This window comes from Pangasianodon hypophthalmus, chromosome 1 (assembly GCF_027358585.1).
Source record: "Pangasianodon hypophthalmus isolate fPanHyp1 chromosome 1, fPanHyp1.pri, whole genome shotgun sequence".
Taxonomy (NCBI): domain Eukaryota; kingdom Metazoa; phylum Chordata; class Actinopteri; order Siluriformes; family Pangasiidae; genus Pangasianodon; species Pangasianodon hypophthalmus.
Genome location: NC_069710.1, coordinates 17,407,263 through 17,432,039, shown reverse-complemented (window position 1 = coordinate 17,432,039; position 24,777 = coordinate 17,407,263). Strand labels below are relative to the sequence as shown.

The 24,777-nt window shown below is 39.4% G+C and overlaps 2 protein-coding genes across 2 annotated transcripts; both read right to left on the bottom strand.

The window, feature by feature from the left end:
• Positions 1-758: 758 nt before the first annotated feature.
• Positions 759-9,929, bottom strand: cnn3a (calponin 3, acidic a). The gene is made up of 7 exons (XM_026926570.3): positions 9,645-9,929; positions 3,595-3,716; positions 3,064-3,130; positions 2,684-2,821; positions 2,449-2,565; positions 2,188-2,334; positions 759-1,893 (listed from the first exon to the last, which is right to left on the bottom strand). The coding sequence occupies exons 1-7, from the start codon at positions 9,699-9,701 to the stop codon at positions 1,552-1,554; spliced, it is 990 nt and encodes a 329-aa protein (XP_026782371.1). The 5' UTR covers positions 9,702-9,929; the 3' UTR covers positions 759-1,551.
• A 1,492-nt stretch (positions 9,930-11,421) lies between these two features.
• On the bottom strand, positions 11,422-24,556 carry alg14 (ALG14 UDP-N-acetylglucosaminyltransferase subunit). The gene is made up of 4 exons (XM_026926011.3): positions 23,942-24,556; positions 23,706-23,857; positions 22,382-22,504; positions 11,422-15,033 (listed from the first exon to the last, which is right to left on the bottom strand). The coding sequence occupies exons 1-4, from the start codon at positions 24,084-24,086 to the stop codon at positions 14,803-14,805; spliced, it is 651 nt and encodes a 216-aa protein (XP_026781812.3). The 5' UTR covers positions 24,087-24,556; the 3' UTR covers positions 11,422-14,802.
• Positions 24,557-24,777: the final 221 nt, after the last annotated feature.

Below are 24,777 nucleotides of genomic sequence, written 5' to 3'. Positions count from 1 at the left end.
CTTTTACACTGACATGGGAATGAAAAGAATAAGATAATTTCATACAGTGGCAGAAGTTAAAGGAACAAACTATACTGTATGTTACTTTTCTGGGCAATTTTCTAAACAAAAGTTTCTTTGTAGTTCCTTGCCCCGGGAAGAGATATTTTAAGACTTCAGTCATTTATGTTACAAATAAGGAACGGTATTCTTCTCGTTATATTTACTCATCAGTTTTCTTTTGTGCCAGTGCACTGCACACGTAACTGGAGAAAAAAGATGGGTAAAATTGTGGGTATCTAAAACCACTAGTTCAGAATATGTCAGATGATCCGGATCAAGCTGGGGATATTGGCTGAACCCAGTTACCCTGTATCTATTTACCAACTTGGTTTTGTTGAGCAATCAGCGCAGTAGTTTGAGCACATTACTCTTAATTGAAGGATGGTGGTGAAGAACCACAGCACAGAAACAATTCTGTTTTACCCCAGAATAAATACATGCAAGCCAAAATGTTAACTTTTCAGTAACTCACTTTAATCCTATCAGGCTGTGGCACATGTATAAGCACAAGATGCAATTTTCTCTCCAATGTCTTTTTATGCAGAGTTTCTCTACTTTGGAGCCTGCTTTTTCACTCAAAGATGTTATATAACTATTTCCAGAAATCTCAGGCCACTGGCTTATGGAACTGCTTCCAAAAGCCTTCTGGAAGTTGTCTGAGGGTAGCCTCAAAACTGAAGATTTATGATTCTATCAAAGAACCAAGACATTAAAGGTTTTATTTATAACATACAATTTATTCATTAAAAGAACCGCATGACAGAGAAACAGTTTAAATGAGAAAATGACAATAAATACAGGGGGAGTGGAATGTATAAGAATTTAAAGATTATGGCACAAATAAAACTATTTGATAAAAGCAGGAAACTAAAAGAACTCTTGATTATCCAGTCTAATGAAGCACCTCTCTTAAGCACTAAAGCCTTGGCATTTCAGAGATATGAAAAAACTAAAACTTCCAGTGATGTAAAAAGACAAATGGAATGACTTAAAGGCTTTTGCTCTATTTTTCTGCCCATTATTTGACATAGCTTAAGATCATCCTCAGTTCTTTCATGTTGCAATGGAGCAGAGATTGGCTGGTGAAGCTTAATTGCTAATTCAGACTGATTCACTCTGAGATGCATGAAAAGTCAATTAATAAACAAAGAAATCACAGGGTATAAAAAAAGTGGATCTCCATTGAGCAAATTCTGCATAGTGAAAATGTGGAATAGTTTCTTCACAGTTCTCCATTCTTCATAAAAAAAAAGCAGTTAAAATTAATGTTCTGCATCTTAACATAGCAGGTTTTAGGTAACTTACTGTTTATATTTAAATATGACCACAGTAAAATATGGCCAGCTTAAAAACAGGTCATCTAGAGTAGGGGCAGGGATCACAAGGCAATAACACTCTCTTTTTCTCTCATCCCTTAATACAAAACAAAGACTAGTGATGATAGCAAAAGACTTGCTCTGTTGAGAATATATTGCATTAATACTGTTTCGAGTAATGATGCACCTCTCCCTAGTAGTCGATACCCTGGTCATTGTAGTGGCCACTGTATTCATCATGGTAATTGCCCTGATACTCCTCCTCTTGGTATTCTGCCTGATAGTCACTGTCGCTGATCTCTGAGCCATTTGTGCCTGTGCCTTGGCTGCCGTTGGCATGGATGATGGGCTCCGTGGCCGGGGCACAGTATTTGGGGTCATAGACCTGCCTGCCCAGCCCGTACACGCTCATGCCCTTCTGAGATGCCACCTTGTTGGTGCCCATCTGCAGGGAGATGGTAGAGTTGTCCAGAGGTTGCACAGCGACCTTCTGATCAAAAATGTCTCTTCTGGTGCCCGGGGCAGACATGCCAGCCTAGGGAGACAAATACACAATCATGTAATTTATATTGCTGAATGTGCCATGTGACATTTGACATTACAGGTATAAAGGATAATATGATCACAACTGGCAAACTCCTGGAGTTTCTGCAATTTCCCTCAGGATCAATAAAGTTTCCATCCATCCATCCATCCAATTTGGTGTATTTTGTAATGTAACTTCATTAAGATTTTTGGTTTCATTCATCTATAGCACTGTGCCATTATGTGAGAAATAGAGTTTTACTCATTACACACTTTTAACACAACTGTCAAACTGTGTGTGTACCTGGCTAGCTCCTTTGTTAGTGCCCATCTGCAGGCTGATGGTAGTCTGGTCATAAGGCTTGTCTGTCTGGGTCTTTGGGTCATAAAGATGTCTCCGCGTGCCATAAGCAGTCATGCCGGCCTGGCTCGCACATTTGTTAGTCCCCATCTGAAAACATCAACTGTGAATTAATTTGCCCACTTCTAATATATGTAGCTAAATAACATAATTATCATCAATCAATCAGATATTAAAAACAGCCGAAGAAGATGCGCATCTAACCTGAAGTCCAATAACACACTGGCCAGCCTTCATCTTCTCATCATCAAAATGCCTTTCCTGCTTATCTGCGTACTTCACTCCAATGTCAACCTTTGTATCAAGGCCTTTAGTTTTCGCCTGCAAAAAGGTAACATAATTAGTTTTAATCACACATGATTGCATGCTGCACGGATTAAGCATAACACAAAATAAGCTCCATTGTGTTCCCAGTACACGACAGAGGAGCAGAACATACCATGCTTGCAAGGGCGAGCAGTGTGGTCTGGACTTGAGTCATGTTCCCATTTTCAAAGAGGTCATTGGCTTCAAAGATGTCATTGGGCTTCAAGCCATAGGTTAGGATGGCTTTGATGAAATTCCCAAGGTTCTCCAGCTACAGGAAACACGGCGACAAAGAGAGCTGTTTTACACTAACCCCATTAGGACACAATAACAGATAAAAATCACGGGTTTCACTATTGCCATAGCACACAGTGGCTATACAGACTACTGTTGTGTAAGACCATTGCAGGGTTATTCTTTGTATTGTATCGCTACTTTCCAGGACACTGAATGAATAGTTTTCACAACAAAGGGTTTCAGCTGGGTGGAAAACAGCAGCAGCAGTAAGTCTACCTTGTGCCAGTTCAGCTGTGTGTGGTTGATTTTCTTTATGGAACCTGGCTGTAGCTTGTTTATTAACCTAAAATGACACAGGGACAAAGATTAATCTTAGCAAAGCAATTTTATTACACGTTCAAATAAATGGAAGGATAAACTAAAGGATGTAAAGAGAATATTGTTTTAAAAAGTCTATAGTGAAGATACATAACTCTATAGTGAAGATACATAACTCTATAGTGAAGATACATAACTCTATAGTGAAGATACATAACTCTATAGTGAAGATACATAACTCTATAGTGAAGATACATAACTGAAGATGAAGAGCAGTGCAGTGATAGACATTTTATTTGATCTGCCATGCACACTGAGTCAGCACTCCCTACATGTAACACAGCAATGGCAGATCACACAGTGCTGACAGTAAGATAGACACTGTGTCAGCTCCCTGGAGGAGTGATATGACTTAGAGTGCAGAGATATCTGATCACACACACACACATACACACACACTTTTCAGCATTCTCCAGTATATGAACTTACTCGCATAGAATGACACCATCTTTCAGGCCCTTCTGAAAGTTGTCTCCGATGGGCATGCCAGTCACCTCTTCGATCCAGAAGCGGAGCTCCTCTTCTTTCTGCAGGTCATATTTCTGTGCAATCTAAATACGAAAATGGGGCAAAAGCAAATGCATGTTAGATAGAAAATGGACTTTTATTACAACTACACATGCTACAAAGTATGAGTGGAAATGCATTCTGTTTTAACTTCTAGAATGATCACAAAACACTTTGAGCCTCCAGAGGGGATTTATCATGCTCACTCTCCAGCCTCACTGTGATCAAGCCTGTCAAATCACAACCACCGACCAGGACCAGATGTAGCAGTTACTCAGGGCACAGATGCCTTCAAGGAACATCTTTTAAGACATACTGAAATGTTATTTTCTATAGTGAATTTCTTCCTCATTTTGAGGTTCCTGCCATAAGCTAAATTCAAGAAAAACAATGCTGCATTGCTTGCATTCTCTTATGCTTTTGTTTCTGTGTTAGCTTTCAGTCATGTGATTCATCACAGACACATGTTTATCCAGAGCACTATGTAATCAGTGAATCAGAGCACGGCCACTTTTGGCTCACCAGCTCTTTTTTACCTTCGCTAAATGGCACGTATGAGACGGCATGGTGTGCCAACTGCCAAAGTCAACAATGCTAGTTGTGAGCCAACAGTTCATAACAAACATATGATGGAAGGTCAAGACTCTAGCACCATTAAATCACTCCATTACTGTTAAATAAATAAAACGTGAGACTAATTTGAACCCCAGTATGCATATTGAATCCCATTTAACATAGTTCCAGAGTCAGCACAAAGACAAAACCCATGAAATGATATTTATCTGGTTATTTAAAAGGACAGCACACAGGATCAGAACTCCAACAGTGATGAAGCTGTTCTGTCTTTCACACTGCTGGAGGTTGCAGTGTTACAAACTGAGCCAGATTCCAGCAAAATAAACCATAAAGCAGACCATATCACTCCCCACAGGCAAAACATGATAAACAGGAGCCTTTATTACATATCAAGCGATCCACATGGCCTTCAGCACACCTTCTGCTGTCACCAGTCTCAAACTTAGCTACACACAGACAGACCAAGCATGGCTGTATTCCTATGACTGCATTGATAAAACAACGAAGTACCTAATATGCGCAATTTAATACAGGCTGAAAAATTAAAATAGATTCAGATTGTAAGGAATTAGAACTGTTAAATACCTCTACCACTGAATTGTTTAAAACTGTCACACAGTCTCAAGACTATTTAGCTCTTAAGAGTGCAAAAGAGACTCATGAGAGAAACAGCTGGCCTTCACTTCCCTTAGTTTAGTTTCCATCGCTGGTCCTAACCATAACTTATCCAAGCCAGTGTAGATATTAGCGTGTTGCCACCATCATGTATGCTTGGCTGACATTGAGCCAGGACGCAGAGGCTAAGACAGTAATACCAAGAAAACGTCAAAACAAGCATCCAAAAGAAACATGCTCAAATGTGCCTAAACCATGTGGGTAACTATATCCATGCACAAAAGCCCTCAGGACTTTGTAATGCTAATTTCCCTTCTCTTCAGCAGAGTGAAATTCAGTTTTGGCTGGAGGGTGCACTGAATTACTGGCCTCTTTCAAAAACCTCTCAGCTGGAATGTGCGAGCAGCCACCAGGAAGAATGCACTGTAGCCCACAGTTACGCCCTCTGTCCAATTTCAGGACAGGCAAGAGGGCCTTCCTCATGTAATGACACACGAAATGGCTAACATTATAAAGTCTCATAAATATATCGTAAAAGATATCAAAGTATCATATGGATACTCAAAAGATCATTTTTTTAAAAATAAAAGGTTAATAAGATTTCAACTCATTCAGGTACAGTCCACTTACAGACTAATTAATTTAGAGAGTAACTGGGGAAAAGGCAATAAAGAACAGAGTTACTCCTGTCTATGGCACAAGTAAAGATTGGAGGGCAAGTTTATTTCTTCCACTACTTTCTTCCCAAAAGTTGTCCACCAGGAACACTGGCAACATTCAAAAAAGAAGGAAGCATTTTAGCTCCTCTTTTTTAGAGTTAACAAGAGTTGAACCTTGGCCCAGGCTTTCTATTAATACTTCCATGCACTTCCCAATGACAAAGCAAAACAGGATGAATGCATGGACAAACAGCATGCAGGAGTATAAAGTCTCTTAAACCAGTATCAGTTGTTTAAACAGGTCCTACACGTAATTTACTGGGAACTTCCCTGCTGCTATAGCTATCAGATCTTTTTCCAGCAATTTTGAAGTAGAATGCGTTTACTAAATACTATACCAGTATTAAAGTACACATCATAAAAACTTCATAGCAACCGTGGTTGAACCATCAAGTCTTGAGTAGGTAAATTAGAGGATAAAAGCTGCACTACAAAACCAAATGCTCTTAAGATAATTTTGTAAGTTGCCCATAAAAACGATTACGTTTAAACCCTTTGCGAAGGAAATGGAAGGCAAAAACAATGGCCTCAGGAAATGGACTTTCCTGTCCTACCCAAAATGGCAATACAGGGTTAACAGCTGCAGCCTTTTACACAGCCTGAACCAATCCAGGAAAAATTTCACTGGTCAGCATACTGTAGGGAATGCAGCAAGTCGTCAGACCGCACAGCCTCTCTATCCACTGCGATTGGTTACGTTAAACCTCTCTCTGGAATGTAGCATTGTGGAGAAATGGCCCCAAAGCCATGAACTTCACCTGGATTTGGTTACACCAAACCACTCTCAGGTTTTTCTTCAACTTGATCAAGTGCAGCATCTTCAATCCTTCCACAATGATGAGCACAGAGCCATTCAGCTTCCCTGGCATTTCTCCAGTGAGCCCTGTTCCACAGTCTCATGAGAAGCACAGGGGACAGTCTAAAAGTGAGCTGGTTTGGCATTCAACAAATATGAATATACTACAGTGAGACGGTTTCCCAGGCCAGAGTAAACCAGAGTGTTTCAACCTCCTCCAAACCAATTTAGATACAAACTACACCCCTGGAAAAAGTATTGAAAGTGTAAATGACAATTGAATCTTTTTGTAATTAAATATAATATAAGGACGCCACCACCGAAATTATTTTATTTTCAATATGATACTACTATCAAAGCTCTAAGTAAGACCTGATACCCACTACTGACCTGAAACTAACATCCTCTCAGTAATCAATCTAACATCTGTTGCCAAGTTATGAGAAACATTAGAGGCACGATGGTAGCATACTTTTAGTATTTGTGTCCTGTGTTTACACGCAAGACACGTCACTCAACAGAATGTGTTTACGGAATAAAATATGACAGTGGCCTGGATTGTAAAATATGTAAAATCTGCTCTGATACGGATCCAGTGCTTCCGACTAGTATCAGCCAAATACCGATACTCAGGATATACTACTATAGAAACCACTCTGAGAAATGATTGCAAGACTAGATGCGTTAATGGACTACAATTTCAATTTTTTTCCTGATACATTTCAGACAATAGAAATGCATTGCTCTAAATAGCGTCCCATTGACACGTGTGCCTTAAACCAATCTTTATTCAAAAGACCCGGAGCCAAAAGAAAACCTTTCTATAAAAAAATTATCAGTAAGGTACAGGGATGACTGTTTAAGCAAAGTATTAACATCTCCCCTGCTTAAATTCATCAAGCCAGCTATATGTTGGTTGTGTAAACTGATGAATGGCCCATGGTGTATTGGCAATAAGCCTGTAAATAGGTGAAACTTAAGTATGTTATTGTGTAACCAGGGATGGGTGATGATTATCCTGAAAGCATACTTTTCCATTTATCTCAACTCAGCCTTGAAATTTGGAATACTTATGATTAAAAAAAACTGGTCAAAAACACAATGGTACAATGATAACTGTATTACATATGAACAATTAAAAGATAAAAAAAAAAAAACTAAATCAGTCTTGGATACTAAACGATCCTCAGCTTGATTCACAACATCTGAAAACAGCAACATGCTCAGTTTTCAAGAAAGCAAGATTGTGAACTAGAGAAACAGGACCAGCAAGTCTCTGACCTATAACGAACAGCCTGAAACTAAACTCTACCGAGAAGGACTATGGCTTATGGCTACTGAAACCTTGTTAACCACCTGGCTTTTCCTTAAATATAGGAGACAAGATGCAATCCAGTAAAGTGAATCACAACACTGTGTAACACTTTAACGTTAACAGTGGTGTGTGCAAGTTACTACAGTTTATTTAAAAAACAAAACAAAAAAAACTCAGGCAAAAGTTGCCGCCAAGTCCTCTTGATTTCTGCAGCTGATATATAAAAAAAATATATGAAAAATATATTTTAAAATATTAAAGATTAATCGATCAATTATAACTGTAGCTTACAGCTTTGAGGCATTATAAAAACAATGAAAATAATATGCAATTAAATACAGAATTACTGTTTCCCTTTGACTTTTTGCTGTCATGAAAGAAATAACTGTGCTGTTTGTATGATGTTATAATTGACTGTTATAATTGTGCTGAAAACCAAAAACACTGAACAAAAGCAATAGATATCTGTGCAAAGGCTGTGCAGCAGAAATGGGATGATATGGTTCAGACAAACCCTGGAAGGCTTAAACAGCTTACGGGTCTGTACAGAAACTTTCCAGAACATACACACGAAAGCTAAATGTCTTTTAAGCTTTCCTGTTTATTTTGAATGTATTCTAGCAAGGTGATCACACTTTTGTTGTGTTGTTGAAGATATTCTCCTTCAAAGAATGACAAAAAGTCCTACTACTACTACTAGACTAATAATAATAATAATAATAATAATAATAATAATAATAATAATGATGATGATGATGCAATGGTAGTGTAATCCTAGTGTATTCTAGTATGCATTTCAGAAATGTGTAGAATACCTGTGTTTCACAACACCACATTTTCCTCATTAAGCTACCAGAACAATGACTATTCATTGGTGTGATGTTCAACATATTTCGAAAGACTCACAAAGCTAGTGGAATAATGGATTTAAAGACCTCTATAGAATATGACCTATGACCCATCTGCTCCCAGAGCCTTTGGGTAAATAGTGACGTGATCCACGAAAGAATCTGTGAGGCATTTCCGCTGTCTCATTCAACATCCTGCCTGCTTAGACACTTGGATATTTTCCCACCCTGTTTGGTGTGAAATCAGGCATCCTGTGCAAACTTCATTTACAGGCCAATAGTGCATTTAGTACAATACCATACATCTCAAACTCTCAGACTATGCATCATTGGGTTACAGAAGAGTGATCATGTACAGGATCTACATATGATACACATATGATCATGCACAGGATCTACACAGACTGTGTGATGAAGAAAGTGAATAATGAATGTGAGGTGGATTCCTAACCACCATGTCCAGCTATTACGTGTGAAGAGCGCAGGCTCCGCCCACACAGGCGGACAATGGGATACAATGGACTTGGCTTTGCGTCTTCTTCCATTCATCCACATTCAAAGTAGCACATTTTAACGACTGAGCGCTTAGAAATACACATCAGTTATGTGTTAAATGATCCAATCTTTCGAGAACAGGTAATCTATCATCTCTGAAAGTCGATTTAGCTTCAGTAAGTCAACGAAAATGATTTATATAACGAGCTGGATGTTTGTATAACACTCCAAAGCTGCTCATGTTGAAGTGTGAAAAGCTGATCTGAAACTTTAGAACTTTCTCAGCTGTTAGACTGTAAGACAGTTAAAGTCATTAAGAGCACATTAACTTAGTTATCTGAACTTACTGATGACTTTTAATCCTGCTTTAGGTAAAAAAAAAAGGATAAAAAAACAGAATAGGGTATTAGTTAAGTTTATACACTATGTTGTGTAAAAAAAAAAAAAAAAAAAGTCTCCTACTAAAAGACAGATGCTCAGCTGAACGTCTGCTGCTCTGAAACCCTCCTCAGCCCACACACACACACACACACACACGTACTGCTCCTCTACACAGCATCTTTCCCTTTACACCCTACCAGTGAGAGAGAAAGTGGAGTTAGGCCTACCTTGCTTTTAACTTCTGCAGATAATCCGTAGGCTGGTCCCTTGTTGAACTGAGTCATGTTTCTCTGCTTTAAAATGTCTTTGTGTCACTGAAATCTGGCAGAAAGTAGCGCGCGCGCGTGAGTGTGAGTGTGTGTGTTTCACTTGATTTCAGATCACAGATGATTTAATTCAGCGATCCGCTGCCGCAAAAAGACAAAGTCCTACAACTCCGCCCGAGTTCAGCCTGTTTTTCGGGACGACAGCGCTCTTACTGAGCTCACTCGGAAAATTCTCGCTTCGGTAGCTGTTTTTTTTTTTTTTTTTACTTTTTTGGGGGAGGAAAAATGTCGCAAGACGACTGACGGATTTGTTTCAGCCAATCATAGGCGTCTGATTTGCATACGTAACCCCGCCCACTTTTACAGCTGTGCAGCTGGCAGCATCTACTGACTGCTGAGAGGCCAGACCTCTGATCTACTAGTTTGTACTGTATAAAGTGTTTTTCATAAACAACCTCAAACAGCAAGCAACTATTTAACTTTTTTTTCTCATTTAATTATTGAAAACCTGTATATAATAATGTTTTATAATTACAAATCAGATAATCAAATCAGCTACACTCCGAAATCTGTATCACAAAATGTGTAACGCAAAAAAGGCAACTTCCAAATGTAGGTACAGTTTATACAGTATGCTGACAAAGACTGTTTATCAAGAAACCCATTTAACACCCTCAGAAACCCATAGTAAATTTAGTATAATAACCTGCTGCTTAAATACTGACCCATACACATACTGCCAACTGCAGAATTATTGGCACCCTTGGAAAGAATGAGCAAAATTATCTAAATTATATAAACATTACACATAGTGATTCCACTCAAACAGCAGGAAAAACTATTTATTTTTCCTTCAACAACAACAAAAAAAAAAATCAAAAGAACATTTTTTAAGAATAGCATTTTTTCCTCATTTGTTATATTGACACTCCTAAAAAACTGAATTAAAAGAAATTGTCATCCTTGGAAACAAAATTACTTTTTAAAATGTGCTGTGTGTAGGACCTCTGTTGTTGTCTTTGATCAAATATGAGGTTGCACGCATATAAAATCCCTTTATTAAAAATAAAAATAAAGAGCCTGTGAGCATTGCTAGGGAGGCAAAGAAGAACTAAAGCAGACTGGAACTGTCAAGTTTCAGAATAAACTATGAGCTATTAGACTCTGTTTTTGTGAAAATTGGGAACTGCTTACAAAGAAAAAAAACACACTGTAAAATATGACACTAGCTGAGTTGCGACTGTGATCTACTGGCTCTTGTGAAGAGTGATGACATCACAAATTCCAGTAAATATCAGGATATTTTCTATTTTATTATTTTATATTTTAGGAAGGATATTTTCAAACCATGTTGCTTCTACTAAGGAAGAAGGATAAGAAGTGAATCAGAAACCAATCAGAAATGTAATAACAACCCCACGCCTAAAGCACTGTGAAAACATGATAGGTGCAGTAAAGAACTTATCTAAAGTGAAAATAATAATGCGACAAAACATTTCCCAATATTTCAAAGAGGCGCCAACAGTAAATGACTGAATATGTGTTTTGTCAATTCTTTTAGGTACACAGTCATGCTGGGAGGGTGTTTCAGGCATCCTGGAGATCCTGTCTCTTATTTGCTTCTGACAGTGAAGGCAAAAAAAAAAAAAAAAAAAAAAAATATATATATATATATATATATATATATATATATATATATATATATATATATATATATATATATATATATATATATATATATACACAGTGCTGCTTGAAAGTTTGTGAACCCCTTGAGCTGTTCAGAGTTTTCTGTTGTTTTACCATGATTTTCTTATTTTATTACCACCTGCTTTTTATCAATTAAATGTCAGATGTATGTTGATCAATTGCATATGTTTGTTTAGAGGGAATTTTGTGAGTAGCCAAAAAACTACATGAAAGATTGAATTATTGTATGTGCAAAAGTAAGTGAAGCCCCAGCTGCATTGGTAAAGTCAAGTGGGAAACAGATTCAAGTGAAACACATTTGGGTGCTTAATCAGTTAAGCAAACCAATCAAATTAGACATCCTTAGGAAAGTGGTTGGGCAACACTGATTAAAAGAGAGAGGAAACCAACCAAACCACTGTAGTGCCAAGGAGTCAAACAATGCCAAGAGGAAAGGAGATATCCGAGGACATCAGGAAGAAGGTGGTGATAGCCCATCAGTCTGGGGAAGGCTATAAGACCATCTCCAAGAGATTCCAACTCCATCCATCCACTGTAAGACAAATCATCTACAAATGGAGGGCATTCAACATGACCACAACTCTGCCTAGAAGTGGACGTCCATCAAAACTATCATCAAGAAGCACCAGAAAAATAATAAATGAGGTAAAGGCCAACCCACACATCACCTCTAGAGAGTTGCAGACCTCTCTGGCAGCATCTGTGGTAAATGTATATGCGTCTACAATCAGATGAAAATTGAACAGACATGACATTTATGGGAAGGTTGCTAGAAAGAAGCTTCTGCTCTCAAAAAAGAACAAAGATGCCCGTTTCAACTTTGCCAGAGAGCATTTGGACAAACCAGAGGCCTTTTGGAAGTCCATTCTTTGGACAGATGAGTCCAAAATAGATTTATTTGGTCATAATCAAAGCCGCCATGTTTGGAGAAAAGCCAACACTGAATTCCAGGAAAAGAACCTCCTCCCAACAGTGAAGCATGGTGGTGGAAATGTGAAGGTCTGGGGCTGCTTTTCTGCCTCCGGGCCAGGGCGACTCCATATTATTCAGGGAAACTTGAAGTCTCAGACCTATCAACAAATTCTTGAAGAGAATCTCCTACCATCAGTCAGAGAGCTGAAGCTGGGCCGAAAATGGGTGATGCAACAAGACAACGACCCTAAGCATTCAAGCAAATCCACCAAGGAATGGCTTAAAAGAAAGAAGGTTCACACTGTTGATTGGCCTAGTCAAAGACTGGACCTCAATCCAATTGAAATGTTGTGGCTAGACCTGAAGCGGGCAGTACATGCCAGATGTCCTTCCAACCTCTCTCAGCTGGCTGAGTTCTGCAAGGAAGAGTGGGCAAAAATCCCCAAAGACAGATGTGAGAGACTGGTCAGTGGTTACAGAAGACGTTTGGTTGAAGTAATGGCTGCAAAAGGAAGTGCCACAAGCTACTAAATAAAAGGCTTCACATACTTCTGCACAAGTCAAATTTCCAGTTTTTGTGAGATTAACCCTTTTGTTCAATAAATAATGACAATAATGACAATATATATATATATATATATATATATATATATATATATATATATATATATATATATATATATATATATAAGTATGTGCCCAAGACCTTTAATACTGTACATGCAAATCAGGACAGAAACAGTTGCTGGAAAACTATCAGTTTTAGGCATCTCTCATGTTATATTTCTATTTATTTCTGTGTCTTTGGATAACCTGCTTTTAGAGAGTCTAGTTTGCTATATTAATTTCTTTCACTTTTAAAGACCTGGATTTAACACTTTCTATTAAACACTGACATTGAGTTCAAATGACTGTTGGAAAATTGTGTTGTAGTCATTTCCTCAGTGTAGCTTGCAACATTGGACATGGCATATCTCGAATAGCACAGTAATTGAACTGACGGATAAAAAAGGGGCAAAAAAGTATAGTAAAATACTATAAAAAATAGTTTTAAAAGTTTTTTAAAATAATAATTAGCGAACAGCTTTAATGCAGAGGATCTTAACTTTCTGAGCTATAATAAATAAAACATTAACCCAGGTGCCCCAAGTCTTTCTTTTCTACCAGTACACCGATTAAAAGTATGTAAAAGTATCTCTTGCAAAATAACACAGACATACAAGCCTGCCCACAATCTAGACAAGTCTGAGTTGGATCACTGTTGTGGGCGTTGGAGCACTTCCACATGAGTGTCAGCCTACTCTTCCTGCTGTGATTGACTTAATCACTGCAGCCAGCTGCCAATAATGACAGTCGCCCTGCTGTAAGACCAGTAAGCGACACAGCACTCAATACACATCATGTCTCTGCATCTTACAAGAGTGTACAGTACATACCTTCTAATCACACATCAGATTTCTTCAGAACTTTCCATATCTGCTTTTAGATGATCTGACAGCCTTATGGTGGCTTATGTAACCAGTCATAAGGTGCGCATGTCTGATCTCTAAAACGCCACGTAATTCAGCTGTGACTTTTTAACTCATGCTGTTCAGGGACGTCCCTGTCGTGTCCAGAGCAAGCCACATGACTGAGGGAAAGCTTTAAGGCAATCAGACAATTATCCAAGAATTAACACATAAGTACTGTTATAAGCAATGCATTTATCATTCATCGAATATTTTTATTGGTGCTCCCAAAAATAGCATGAAAATATGTTTATAATACTAGTGTTCTGAGATTAGGGCTAAAAATAGAAACATGTTTCAGCAGAATTTGAGTGTTTTCTCTCTTCCCCCTACATTTTATGACTGCAAAAAACACACCGCAATTATTCATGCCACTTCCTGTGGCCCACAGCAGTAGTAGCAGTAAGGACAGGAAACTTCAGAATGTGACTCCAGGGTTCTTAGGGTAAGCACTGAGCACAAAGGCAGAAAAAACACTACAGCACTCACAAGGATTTCAGCTATGAAGAAAAAAAAAAAAAAAAAGACTAAAAAAGGTCAAGTACCTCGTAGAACCTTTAACTGAACACAAAAATGTGGCTGTTTTCACATGTAGACACTGACTGGTGTGGTGTTTGGTTTGGCTGCAGTGATTATGCTTTTCATGACAGCACCTTTCAGCAGCCAATCTTCTGCACATCAAATCTGGCCTCAGTTTCATTTAAGATAAAAGGAAAAGACTGAACGCAAGGCCCTCTCATGCAACAAGATTTTCAGCTACACCTAAGCAACCACAAGAGCATGAAGACATACACTACATAAATCATAGCGCATGTCATTCCTTAGCTCACTGTAACTTAAGACAGTGCATTCCAGTAACAGTATCTGTAATTAATCAGACAGTCAATATAAAAAGCAACATTGAAAAGTACCTATTAAAATGATCTAATAGAGATCACTGTCCCATACTGAGTACAAAATAATAATGTTCTGTCAAGTCAAGTTTTCATTCATACTATCCTCCCAATGTAGATTGATTTAGGATATTTGGCTTGCAGTGGCTTCCACTGCACAAAGAAGTAGTCAGCAAAGTGGTAAAGGATCTTTCCAGACAGCGAAAGGCTCTCCACACGGCAAATACTCTCCACATACACCAGCAAGACCCTCTTGAGCCCCAGGATCCCTAAGAGCAATCCAGCTGCACACAGAGGTATGCACGTCCCAGGCCCATTACACAGCACCTGAAACACACACATGCACACACAATCAGGATCACCTTAGATTCGATCTGCAGGCATTACATTTAAATCAGGAACTCTACATTGGTCAATTCATGGGTATGTAGGTCAAAACTGAAAGTTGAAAAATGAGAGAATTTAGACTGGAGAAAAGGAGTAGCACAGGAAAGCGGTCAGACTGCAGTGGAAAGAAGCCATGGGATCTGGAGAATCCATCACCACACTGAACAGTAAGCTATGAACTGGGTAAAATAATCCAGCCTGAATGCAACTAGCAGAGACTGCCAGGAAGCAAAGGTAGAAGTTATAAAGCAGACAAATTAAAGTGACCACTGAGTATTTAGATGAAATGATCTAATTCAGAAAGCAGAATTGCTGGACCTGTCATATACTTCATCACGCTTATGGGAAGAGAGAGGGAGGGAGAGAGGGAGAGAGAGAGGGAGAGAGAGAGAGAGAGAGAGAGAGAGAGACAGAGTTATTTGCACTTCACGTGTTCTTGCAGGTCTACCTTTGGGAATAATCACCCAACAGTGAGAAGATGACTCCAGCTCTAAAGATGCTTTGGCTTGTGTGCTGAGATCCAAGACCATTTGCTGTGGGTACCAGCCAAGCTATAATAAGTCTGTTGCCAGCAAGATGCAAATATGGACATAATGTACACCCTTCAACACAAAATAAATCACAGGCCATGGATAAGAAAGAAAAAGTAGTTTTAAAGAAAATATTTCCATTTTGTGAAGGAGCAATTTTTTTTTCCCACAGAAAGCTTCAACTGTATTCTCCTGAAGTTTTCCGATAAAGTGTTGCCAAAAAAATCCTTGGCACTTACAGACATAAACACAAATAAAGACTAAAGGGTTAGAAGTACAACACACTAACACCTCCATGCTAACCCCCCTGTTTCACATGACATCGTCCTGGAAAATATGTGCCACTTGCTGTGTTGGAGTACTACTGAAGTGGATCGGGCTGGTGCGTGTCTCCAGCACCGTGGAGGACAGGCAGAGACGGAAATGACTTACTGCAGCACAACATATTCATAAACCAGTGCTGAAAATTCCTCATGAATGTCCCTCAGAATGTTCACACATCTGGACCTTTCTACACCATTTCTCACCCAGTAGACAGACAGGCAGACAGACAGACAGACACAGAAGCATCCAGAGTGAACCTGGATTCTCACACAGCCAACTTTCTATGAAAAATAGCATCCAGCCTCACACAAACCAGACTTGCTCACTCTCACACAAGTATTCAGAGCAAGCAGGTCCTCATGTGTTTTCATCTGCCAGGTTTCTGAGGAACTGCATATAGGCTGAACCCGTACGGTTAACCAATTTAAGAGGCGAAATTGTTTCCTACTTTCTAATGCTAAGACATGCTGGTACATGTGCCTGTGCTTGCATATACACTTCACTGGAAACTGACTTCAACATCAGTATATAATGACTCAGTCAAGGCTATAGCTCATAAAACCCAGCTATGAGTTCTCACACAGGTGACAAGGCTCATGACGAGTCTGACAACAATCTGATAAAGCCTACAAGAGGTAAAAAGACACCACATTGCACAGAGAGTGACACAAGGTGAAAGCGTGAGTCAGTCTGTGTCATTTTCTCACCTGTCCTCTCAGTTTGAAGGGGATATGAATGAGCACACACCCAATTACACAGCAGCTGTGAGGACCATAAAAATGCCAAGCCCATGAGTACCTGGGATTAAGAATAGGAATACCCAGACAGCTACTAGACTGATATTTCATGAAAGTCAGACAGAAACTGAAAAGCTCATATTAATAATATAGTGGTAATAGACTTGACATACAGATGGGTGACAAAATAAAGGAAAAAACAGGTGGCACTGCTAGTAAGCTGTAGAGAGCATTTAGCTGGCTTTCAGCAACTGCACTCTTCACCACAATCATCAAAACACCAACTGAGGGAATACCTAATACCTTCTGGAAAAAAGGTGCTCCATCCCTCCAGAATTTAAAATTTACAAAAATTTGGCAGTGTCTAACAAGTGTCTGTCATGTACACAGATTTTTTATTTTTTTAAAATGCAGATCTTAATATTTAAGCCCCATTCTTAAAAATCTGAACAGGGAATCCTTCAGTCATTCCAGGCATCACAAGGAAAGAATGGAACAAAATATCAAATTCCACGTTGGAATCTTCCTTAAAACAATCAAGAGGCAACTCCATTCCATTCTCCAGCAACTTCCTAATAAGGTTAAAATAAAACATATGGTGCTGAGGCACAGAGCTGGATGCAAAAAAAAAAAAAAAAAAAAAAAAAAAAAGCAATGGAGGAAAAAAAAAAAAAAAAAAAAAAAAAAAAAGACCCCTGAAAAGAGGAGCTCAGCAGAACGGAGCCACACTGGAACGCCGCAAAGCTGGACCGCTCACGATGTAGCTCTCAAGCTACTGTCATTTGTTTTTGGAAAACATATGAACTGGATAACCCCCTCCTCTTCTTGAGCCCTGATTTTCCACACAAGAAAAAGTTGTGCATCTCAAATAGAACAGATGGAGTGTAGAAAAAAATCTTTTTCCTACTTTCTGCATGTGTAGGACTTCATTCTGTCAGATATCAGTGAAAATACGCATGGGGTCTCGTGTAACTTACTTCTAGTTCAATCTCATATTAAATAATAAATCATACTAATTTCCACTAAATGGGACCTTTAAGTATCTTGGCACAAGCTTGTAATAAGCAACCCTAAGATGGTGACAAATTGAACAGTTTTGCAGCCCTCAGTTTGGAATGACTGCAATCCACTGGTGTCAGACTCAAGGGTTGTGTGCTAAATGTGGTCCGCTGCTACGTTTCATACATCCTGCGTAAGCTTGCACAAAGTTTTGCAGAATTTTGCAGAATTCACACCAGACTCATAATGTTGAAACTACCACTGTACAGTGTGCGTGGGCACAGTGCTGAAATGCTGGTTAAAATCAACACCCATGTCTAAAAAACTGTTGCCACAAAGTTGGAAGCACAAAATTATATAGGATGTCTTTATATGCAATTTTCTTATGTCAAGTGAGGAGGACTGGGGTACAGTTGGCGTTCCAATTCATCCCAAAGATGTTCAGTTGAGGTCAGGGCTCGGGCCACTTGAGTTCTTCCACATCAACCTTGGCAAACCATGTCTTTATGAACCTTGCTTTGGGCACAGGGTCACTGTCATGCTGGAACAGGTTTGGGTCCCTTAGTTGAAGGGAAATTGTAATGCTACAACATACAAAGACAATTTTGTGCTTCCAGCTTTGCTGAAACAGTTTGGGGAAGGCGGTGTGATGGTCAAGTGTCCAAATACTTTTGGCCATATAGTGTATATTGGAGTGCAAAAACAGGAGAGATGGGGAACTAAGGACAAGTATGATCTTCATACATTTTACAATTTACACACCCATAGATACAATTCTGTGTGAGGTTTTCTTAAATATCTTTCTTACTGTTATAAATCTGTGATATCTGGAAAACAGATATATTATTACAAATTCATTTAAATTTAATACATGTCACCTAAGCCTAATAGTGCATACAGCTGAATAGTTTGTATTAGCCCTTCTGTTTCCTAGAAATATCCAATTCTACTTTCAGCGCTTAGGTTATTGGTGTTAATATACAGAACTGATAACATAACATAAGAATTAACAGCGTTAGATCATGGGCTTTATGAAAATGCTGATGTGACCCAGGCAGAATTTGAGTTTTACACCCCTGCTCTAATCCATGATATAACTGATATAACCCATGAAGATCCAGGAAGTGCCTTAAAGTGACCTGAGCAATTTACAGTATAGATTCCCATGACATATTGTTACTGACTTTCAGAAAAACTGTTAAATAAGCCATTTTCTCAATGGCTCTAAACTTAGAATGAATGAACCATCCTCCATTGGCTTCAGACAGACTACATTACATCTTGTCTGTTCAGACACTCTCAGGCTCTTGGATTGTGCTGACACATCTGGAGATGGTGGGCTGTGCTGACGGGGTGCTGTGATTCATACATGTCCTTTTATGGCAAACTGAGCTTTGAGACCACCCCCTTATCTCTCCCCGCCTACCTGGACTGACCCCCCAGTTCTCTCTGATGCCTCCCGAGAATGCAGCCCCCACAGCCTCCCACCACTTACACACATGCTCAAGTTTGGTAAAAACAAACAGAGGGGGAGATTTAAGTCATGCTAAGGAATGCAGGCACGAAGTACTGACCTGTGCGTCAGACGTCACCAGACATAAATTACAACCCTTCAACCAATGATTCAGAGCAGTAAAAGAGGATAGAGGCCCAATAATATGGCATGTCTAAATCAGGAGCAGCTGAAGATAATAGGACACGAGTTATAACATTCCTGAGATTAAAAGGTCAAGTATTCAGACAGTAACTACAAATATCTGAATAACGTTAATATACATCCAGTGTGACAAAAATAAAATCACAAAAAGTCAACTCTTTTATTTTCAAAAAAGGCCCTGGCTGTCCTGATTGCTCTTCCACCCATTCTGAACACACTTCACAGAAAGCAAAAGTGGAAAAAGATGATTAGGAATAAACAAGAGCCTCTAATTAGAGATTAGAGAAACAGTAAGACTGCTTCCTTTGACATGTCAGGCAGCGACTTCCCCATGCTGAGGTCTCCCTCACTCTCTCATTCACTCCCACCCTCTGCCCTGCTTAATCACGCCCCACCCTGCCCCAGCCAGTACAGAAACCCGATGCTGTTAAGCTCTTCCTCCCTCTCCTCTCTCTGTTTCACAGCTGGAGCTGAGGATCCAGTCAGGCCCTCCCACAGCCTGAGAGCAAGACTCCCGCTCCCAACTGCAGGAAGAGGGGAGAACGAGGCACTGTATCAGTTCTACTCCCCCTCCTTCATTTGCCTCTGTCTGTTTATCTTCCTGTTTCTGTACACTTTTCTTTATGCCTTTCACTGAATTGGAAACAGGCTGAGGATTGCCAGATGTTTTGATTCTCTGTACCACAGATATGTCTTGATATCAGAGCCTTATCATCAGCTGGGAGGAAAATGGCAAAATCAACTGATTTTAAGTATAAAGAGTTTGCAAATGGAATGCCCAACCTCAAAATAGCATTGCGGCTATTACTGAACAAAGAATGTTAACAAGTAGGCCTGAAACCATTGGAAAATTTGAACTAGCTCTTTTTGCAAGGCTAGAAAGTCTGCTATGATTGAAGGAAAACTGGACAAATTCTCTGTGTAATTGCCCCTTTCTAAATGTTACGAAGACAAAAACAGCAGACATGCTGTAAAGGGTGCAGGAACTGAGATGTCTTTCATTTTCTTTAACTAAAGACTATTTCACGTTCTGGAATCCTATAAAATGAAAGCTGACAAGATTGCAGTTACAGAAGGCTTTTTGTTTTTAAATGTTTGACCATTTCGCCAATGATTCTCAGTTTGTCACAAATACAAACTTTGCTCTACATCAACTGAGGTTTACTGATTGACACAATTAACTTTCCTTATGTAATTCAGACTGTAAGTGGTACACTATCATAATTGCAAACATACAAAAAACAAATCAGAAGAGGATTATGACATCTAGTGGTGATAGCACATAAGAGATGTGTCTCAAATTGCTGTGTTCACACTGAGAAGTGCTGTAAAATGTTGAATTGTACTACACTATCCCATTTTGTATCACATCATTTTGTATCGCCATCAGCCATATAAGCAATTGCCTAGAACCTAAACATTGCAGGGCCAATTCCAGCATCAATTTTCCTAATTTTTTTTTATTTGTTCATCAACTTAATGCACATATTCAGGAAAGGTGCATACTTTTGAGGTAAACAATATTGTAAAAATATATTAATATATGATTTAGCAAAAATACACTATATTCCCAGAAGTATGTGGACACCTGACCATCACACCTATATGAGCGTCTTCCCCAAATTGTTGCTACAAAGTTGGAAGCACATGATTTTATAGAATGTCTGTGTGCTTTAATATTAAGAACTCCCCTTTACTCGAACTAAGAGATGCAAACCTTCTTCATCATGACAATGCCCCTATACATAAAGCGAGATCCATGTAGACATGGTTTGTCATGTTTGGAGTGGCCTGCACAGAGCCCTGACCTCAACCCCACTGAACACCTCTGGGATGAACTGGAACGCCAACTGCACCCCAGGCCTCCTCACCCAATATCAGTGCCCAACTTCACTAATGCTCTTGTGGCTGAATGAGCAAATCCCAACAGCCACGCTCCAAAATCTAGTGGAAAGCCTTCCCAGAAGAGTGGAGGCTATTATAACAACAACAATTTGGGGACCAAATCTGTAATGAGATATTCAAAAAAAGCACATAGTGTATGACATAGCATCTTCTTCTACTTAAAGCTGTTGGCAGTCACCTGACTATGCATAACATGGTGGCAATTACTTGGCATCACTGGCTTGTGTATTTTGGCTGGCTACTTCTGTTTTCAAAACCTTAACCCTTCAGGGCAGAAAAAGAGCTTTGGGAGCAGTTTAGATTGCAGAGTAAGTGTATGCAGAATCATAGGCTAGCTCTGTGTCCCCTTAAATGGAAGTTAAAACATGTTGACTAGACTGAAGATTTTGGATCACTCTATTTCTTAAACTTAATTAAGTTAAATTAAATCCATATTTCCTTCTGAATTTGTACACTATTTCACCAATGTACTCATCTTCCATTTGATACGTGTAGTTGATGAACGGTTTAAATGAATGTGGCTGTGTAAAGGTTTTGGGGTTTTCTGTGAGGTATACTTGGCAATAAAAAGTGACTTTCAGACATTTATGCTGTTGTAATCAAGTGTTACTTGCTACTGCACAGCTATCTGTGTTTCTACTGCTAGTGCACGCCCCTGCAGTGACAGTGACAACACAACTCTGTAGGAGTATGCATGATGAGGGACCTCTTTTTAAATTCTTGCCCAGGACTAAAGCTAAGACTTTGGATTAATCCAAAATAGTACAAAAAAAAGAATGCAAGTCCAAGTCTGCCAGTGTGAGCCTGATTTCTACAATACTTAACATTAGAAACAGATTTTATTAGTAGCACAACCATGAAGTCATGAAATAAGCAGACTGATAAGGAAGCATAATGACTTCACACGAAGATACCATTCTCATCAGCGAAATATGGAAAACTACAAAAAAAGAAACGTTCATCCTCTTTCATTCTCAAAATAGGGCTGAAGCCACTCAGAGCATAAATATGTGAAGAATTTTCTATTATGGAGGTAAAATCAAAGCCTCATGCAGCAATTAGCCAAGCTGAAGAAAGGAATTCAGTGGAAAACTACTGAGGCTGTGGGATCTCTTGGTAATTCAGGGGAAACGTACCATATCAGGTCTGAGTCTGAAGACCAGAGGAAGCGAGTAGAGCAGAGAGTACAGGGTACTGAGCACAGAGGAGCTCCATGACTGAAGAACTTCTCGACTACGTGGGATCCGATGAATGGTGAACTGAAATGGAGCAAAAAGAGAAGCTGCATGATACACTGTAAAATACAACCGGTGTAGCTGTCATAATGAACGGGTCTATTAACAATGATACAAAGGGGGAGTCATTATCAAACAGGAAATGCAAAAAGGTACATATTGAATCATCTCTCTGAGCAGAAAACTGCATAAAGTGACTTCCACAAAGAAATCTTTCATACAGAAAATTTCTGTTATAATGCAAACTAGAAGCATTAAAACAAAAAGGAAGAATGATTCCATCTGCTGGTCATATGGGAACCTGCAGGCTCTAAGGGTGCTTCCCAAAACTCTAACTGACACCTTCTTCATGCTTTGATCCTACCTACTTTACCCCATGACCAGAAATCAGTCGAGGTCTACCATCTTTAAGGATGACTGCATTTTTTAAAATACAGTCAGAGGAATCATTAGAGAGGATATATGAGGCTTCTAAGGTGAGGATACACAGGTGTTTCCTATGCAGAAGTGTTTTTGTTGTGGTGTGTGATATTAGCCTATGGCATAAAAGCTCCACCTCTCCCAAAATACAAATTACAATCAATGACTGTTTTACTTGATCAGCTATTTTACTTAAATTAACAATGAGTGCAAATAAAATCCTTGGGTAAATGTCAATTAAGATGACCTGCTTTAAAACAGAGAAGTCAGGTGATGATGTAAGGAGTAGCATCTTCCATCTATCCATTCTCTTTACCTCTTATCCTACACAGGGTCGTGGGGAGCCTGGAGCCTGTCTCTGGAGACTCGGGGGAAACACTGGACGGGGTACCAACCCATCGCAGAGCACAATCACACACTATGGACAATTTGGAAATGCCAATCAGCCTACAGCTCATATCTTTGAGAAAACTGGGGAGGACATGCAGGCGCCGGGCACTGGGTGGAGGTGGGATTCGAACCGGGGTCCCAGGGATGCAGGGCGAGCGTGCTAACCACTAAGCCACCGTGGCCCCTCCTCAAGTAGAGTCTTGTTTAAGCTAAAACATCAGCATAAGTGTTTTGTAAAGCGTTTTGTACAGCGTTGTAAAGGGCCTTTAGGCTTATAGGAGGAGTTGGACCAGGTTCAGCTCCACCCACTGGACTTTGAGGGAGGAGCTAAGAAGTGAGGAAAAGAAAAAAAACGAGGAAGAGCAAATATGAAAAGAGAAGCAGCTTTAATACTGACCACTGTTATCCATGTTACCTGTGCTGGAGAGCCGCTTTTCTCTTTTGAAGCTTCAAATGTGCGAATCTTCTCTTCACTCATCTTGTCAGAGTCTGCGATCACATAATGGCGTGGGCTGTAAGACTGGCACAAACTCCCCATCAAACGAATGATCTCTGTGGTGTGTCCACCTGTGATGGACATGCAGAGATATTTACCTGATATCCAGCACTCATGCTGTATAATTCATAACAGCATGAAGTTATCCCTCTTACCTGATCCGGCCACAATAAGAACACACACCGAGCCCTTTGCAGCAGGTTTACATTCTGCACCAGCCCGCAAGACAGCGATTAAACGCAAAAGCATTACAGCCAGAAAAACACCGCATAAAACTCCGCAGAATGCCGACACAAACATGATGCTAGCTAGCTAACTGCTGCTTGATAGATGAACAGTTCAGAAATGTAGAAATACAGGTACAAGAAAGACAGCTTTGGACTTTGTGAACAGCTGAGGAAACTCAGGCTAAGGCCGAATCCCAAACGGCTCCCTGTGGGTTCTGTAGTGCACTACATAGGGCGTCGGATCCATTATTATGGCTCCTATAGAGTAGGAATTAGAGACACATTTGAGATTAAGCCACAGTATGGCGCTTCCGAAACAGCAAAACACTCCGAGTAAACAGTCTGTAAAGACTTAGATTATTTTGTAGGACGAGTTGAAAAGATAGGCCATTACTCTAACACAAACGTCAAGCTAATGTTATGAAATATAAAGAAAGAAAGTTTGACAGCTCAAATACCTCCCTTCTAGCCTAACTCAGCTAGCTACTCCACCATGTCAGTGTACGTCATAGTTACATCTACGGAATGCAGGCAGGTCCAAACTCGTTTCAGAAAACAAAAGAGTTTTGAGAAATAGAGCCCCCTGCTGGTGTGTTTATGTAAATAACTTTTATAATTTTTTTTTTCTAAACCTATAAATATTACCCTGCTGAAAAATGTTTAGAGAAGCCAAGCAAGTATTTTGTCCAAAGGCTAATTTGTTCAAATAGTGTATGATAGATGGCTTTTGGATTTGGAACTTCAAGCATATTGGATAGTTTACA

What these genes read in the sequence shown, in the direction of transcription:
- cnn3a (XM_026926570.3), bottom strand. Translation starts at nt 9,701, where the DNA reads ATGACTCAGTTCAACAAGGGACCAGCCTACGGATTATCTGCAGAAGTT. An exon ending in GATGGTGTCATTCTATGCGA is followed by an intron (nt 3,131 to 3,594) that starts GTAAGTTCATAT and finishes GTGTCATTTTAG; the next exon opens with GTTAATAAACAAGCTACAGC. An exon ending in TGCTCGCCCTTGCAAGCATG is followed by an intron (nt 2,566 to 2,683) that starts GTATGTTCTGCT and finishes ACCTTTTTGCAG; the next exon opens with GCGAAAACTAAAGGCCTTGA.
- alg14 (XM_026926011.3), bottom strand. Translation starts at nt 24,086, where the DNA reads ATGTTTGTGTCGGCATTCTGCGGAGTTTTATGCGGTGTTTTTCTGGCT. An exon ending in AAAGCGGCTCTCCAGCACAG is followed by an intron (nt 22,505 to 23,705) that starts GTAACATGGATA and finishes GCTCCATTTCAG; the next exon opens with TTCACCATTCATCGGATCCC. An exon ending in TCAGACTCAGACCTGATATG is followed by an intron (nt 15,034 to 22,381) that starts GTACGTTTCCCC and finishes TGTGTGTTTCAG; the next exon opens with GTGCTGTGTAATGGGCCTGG.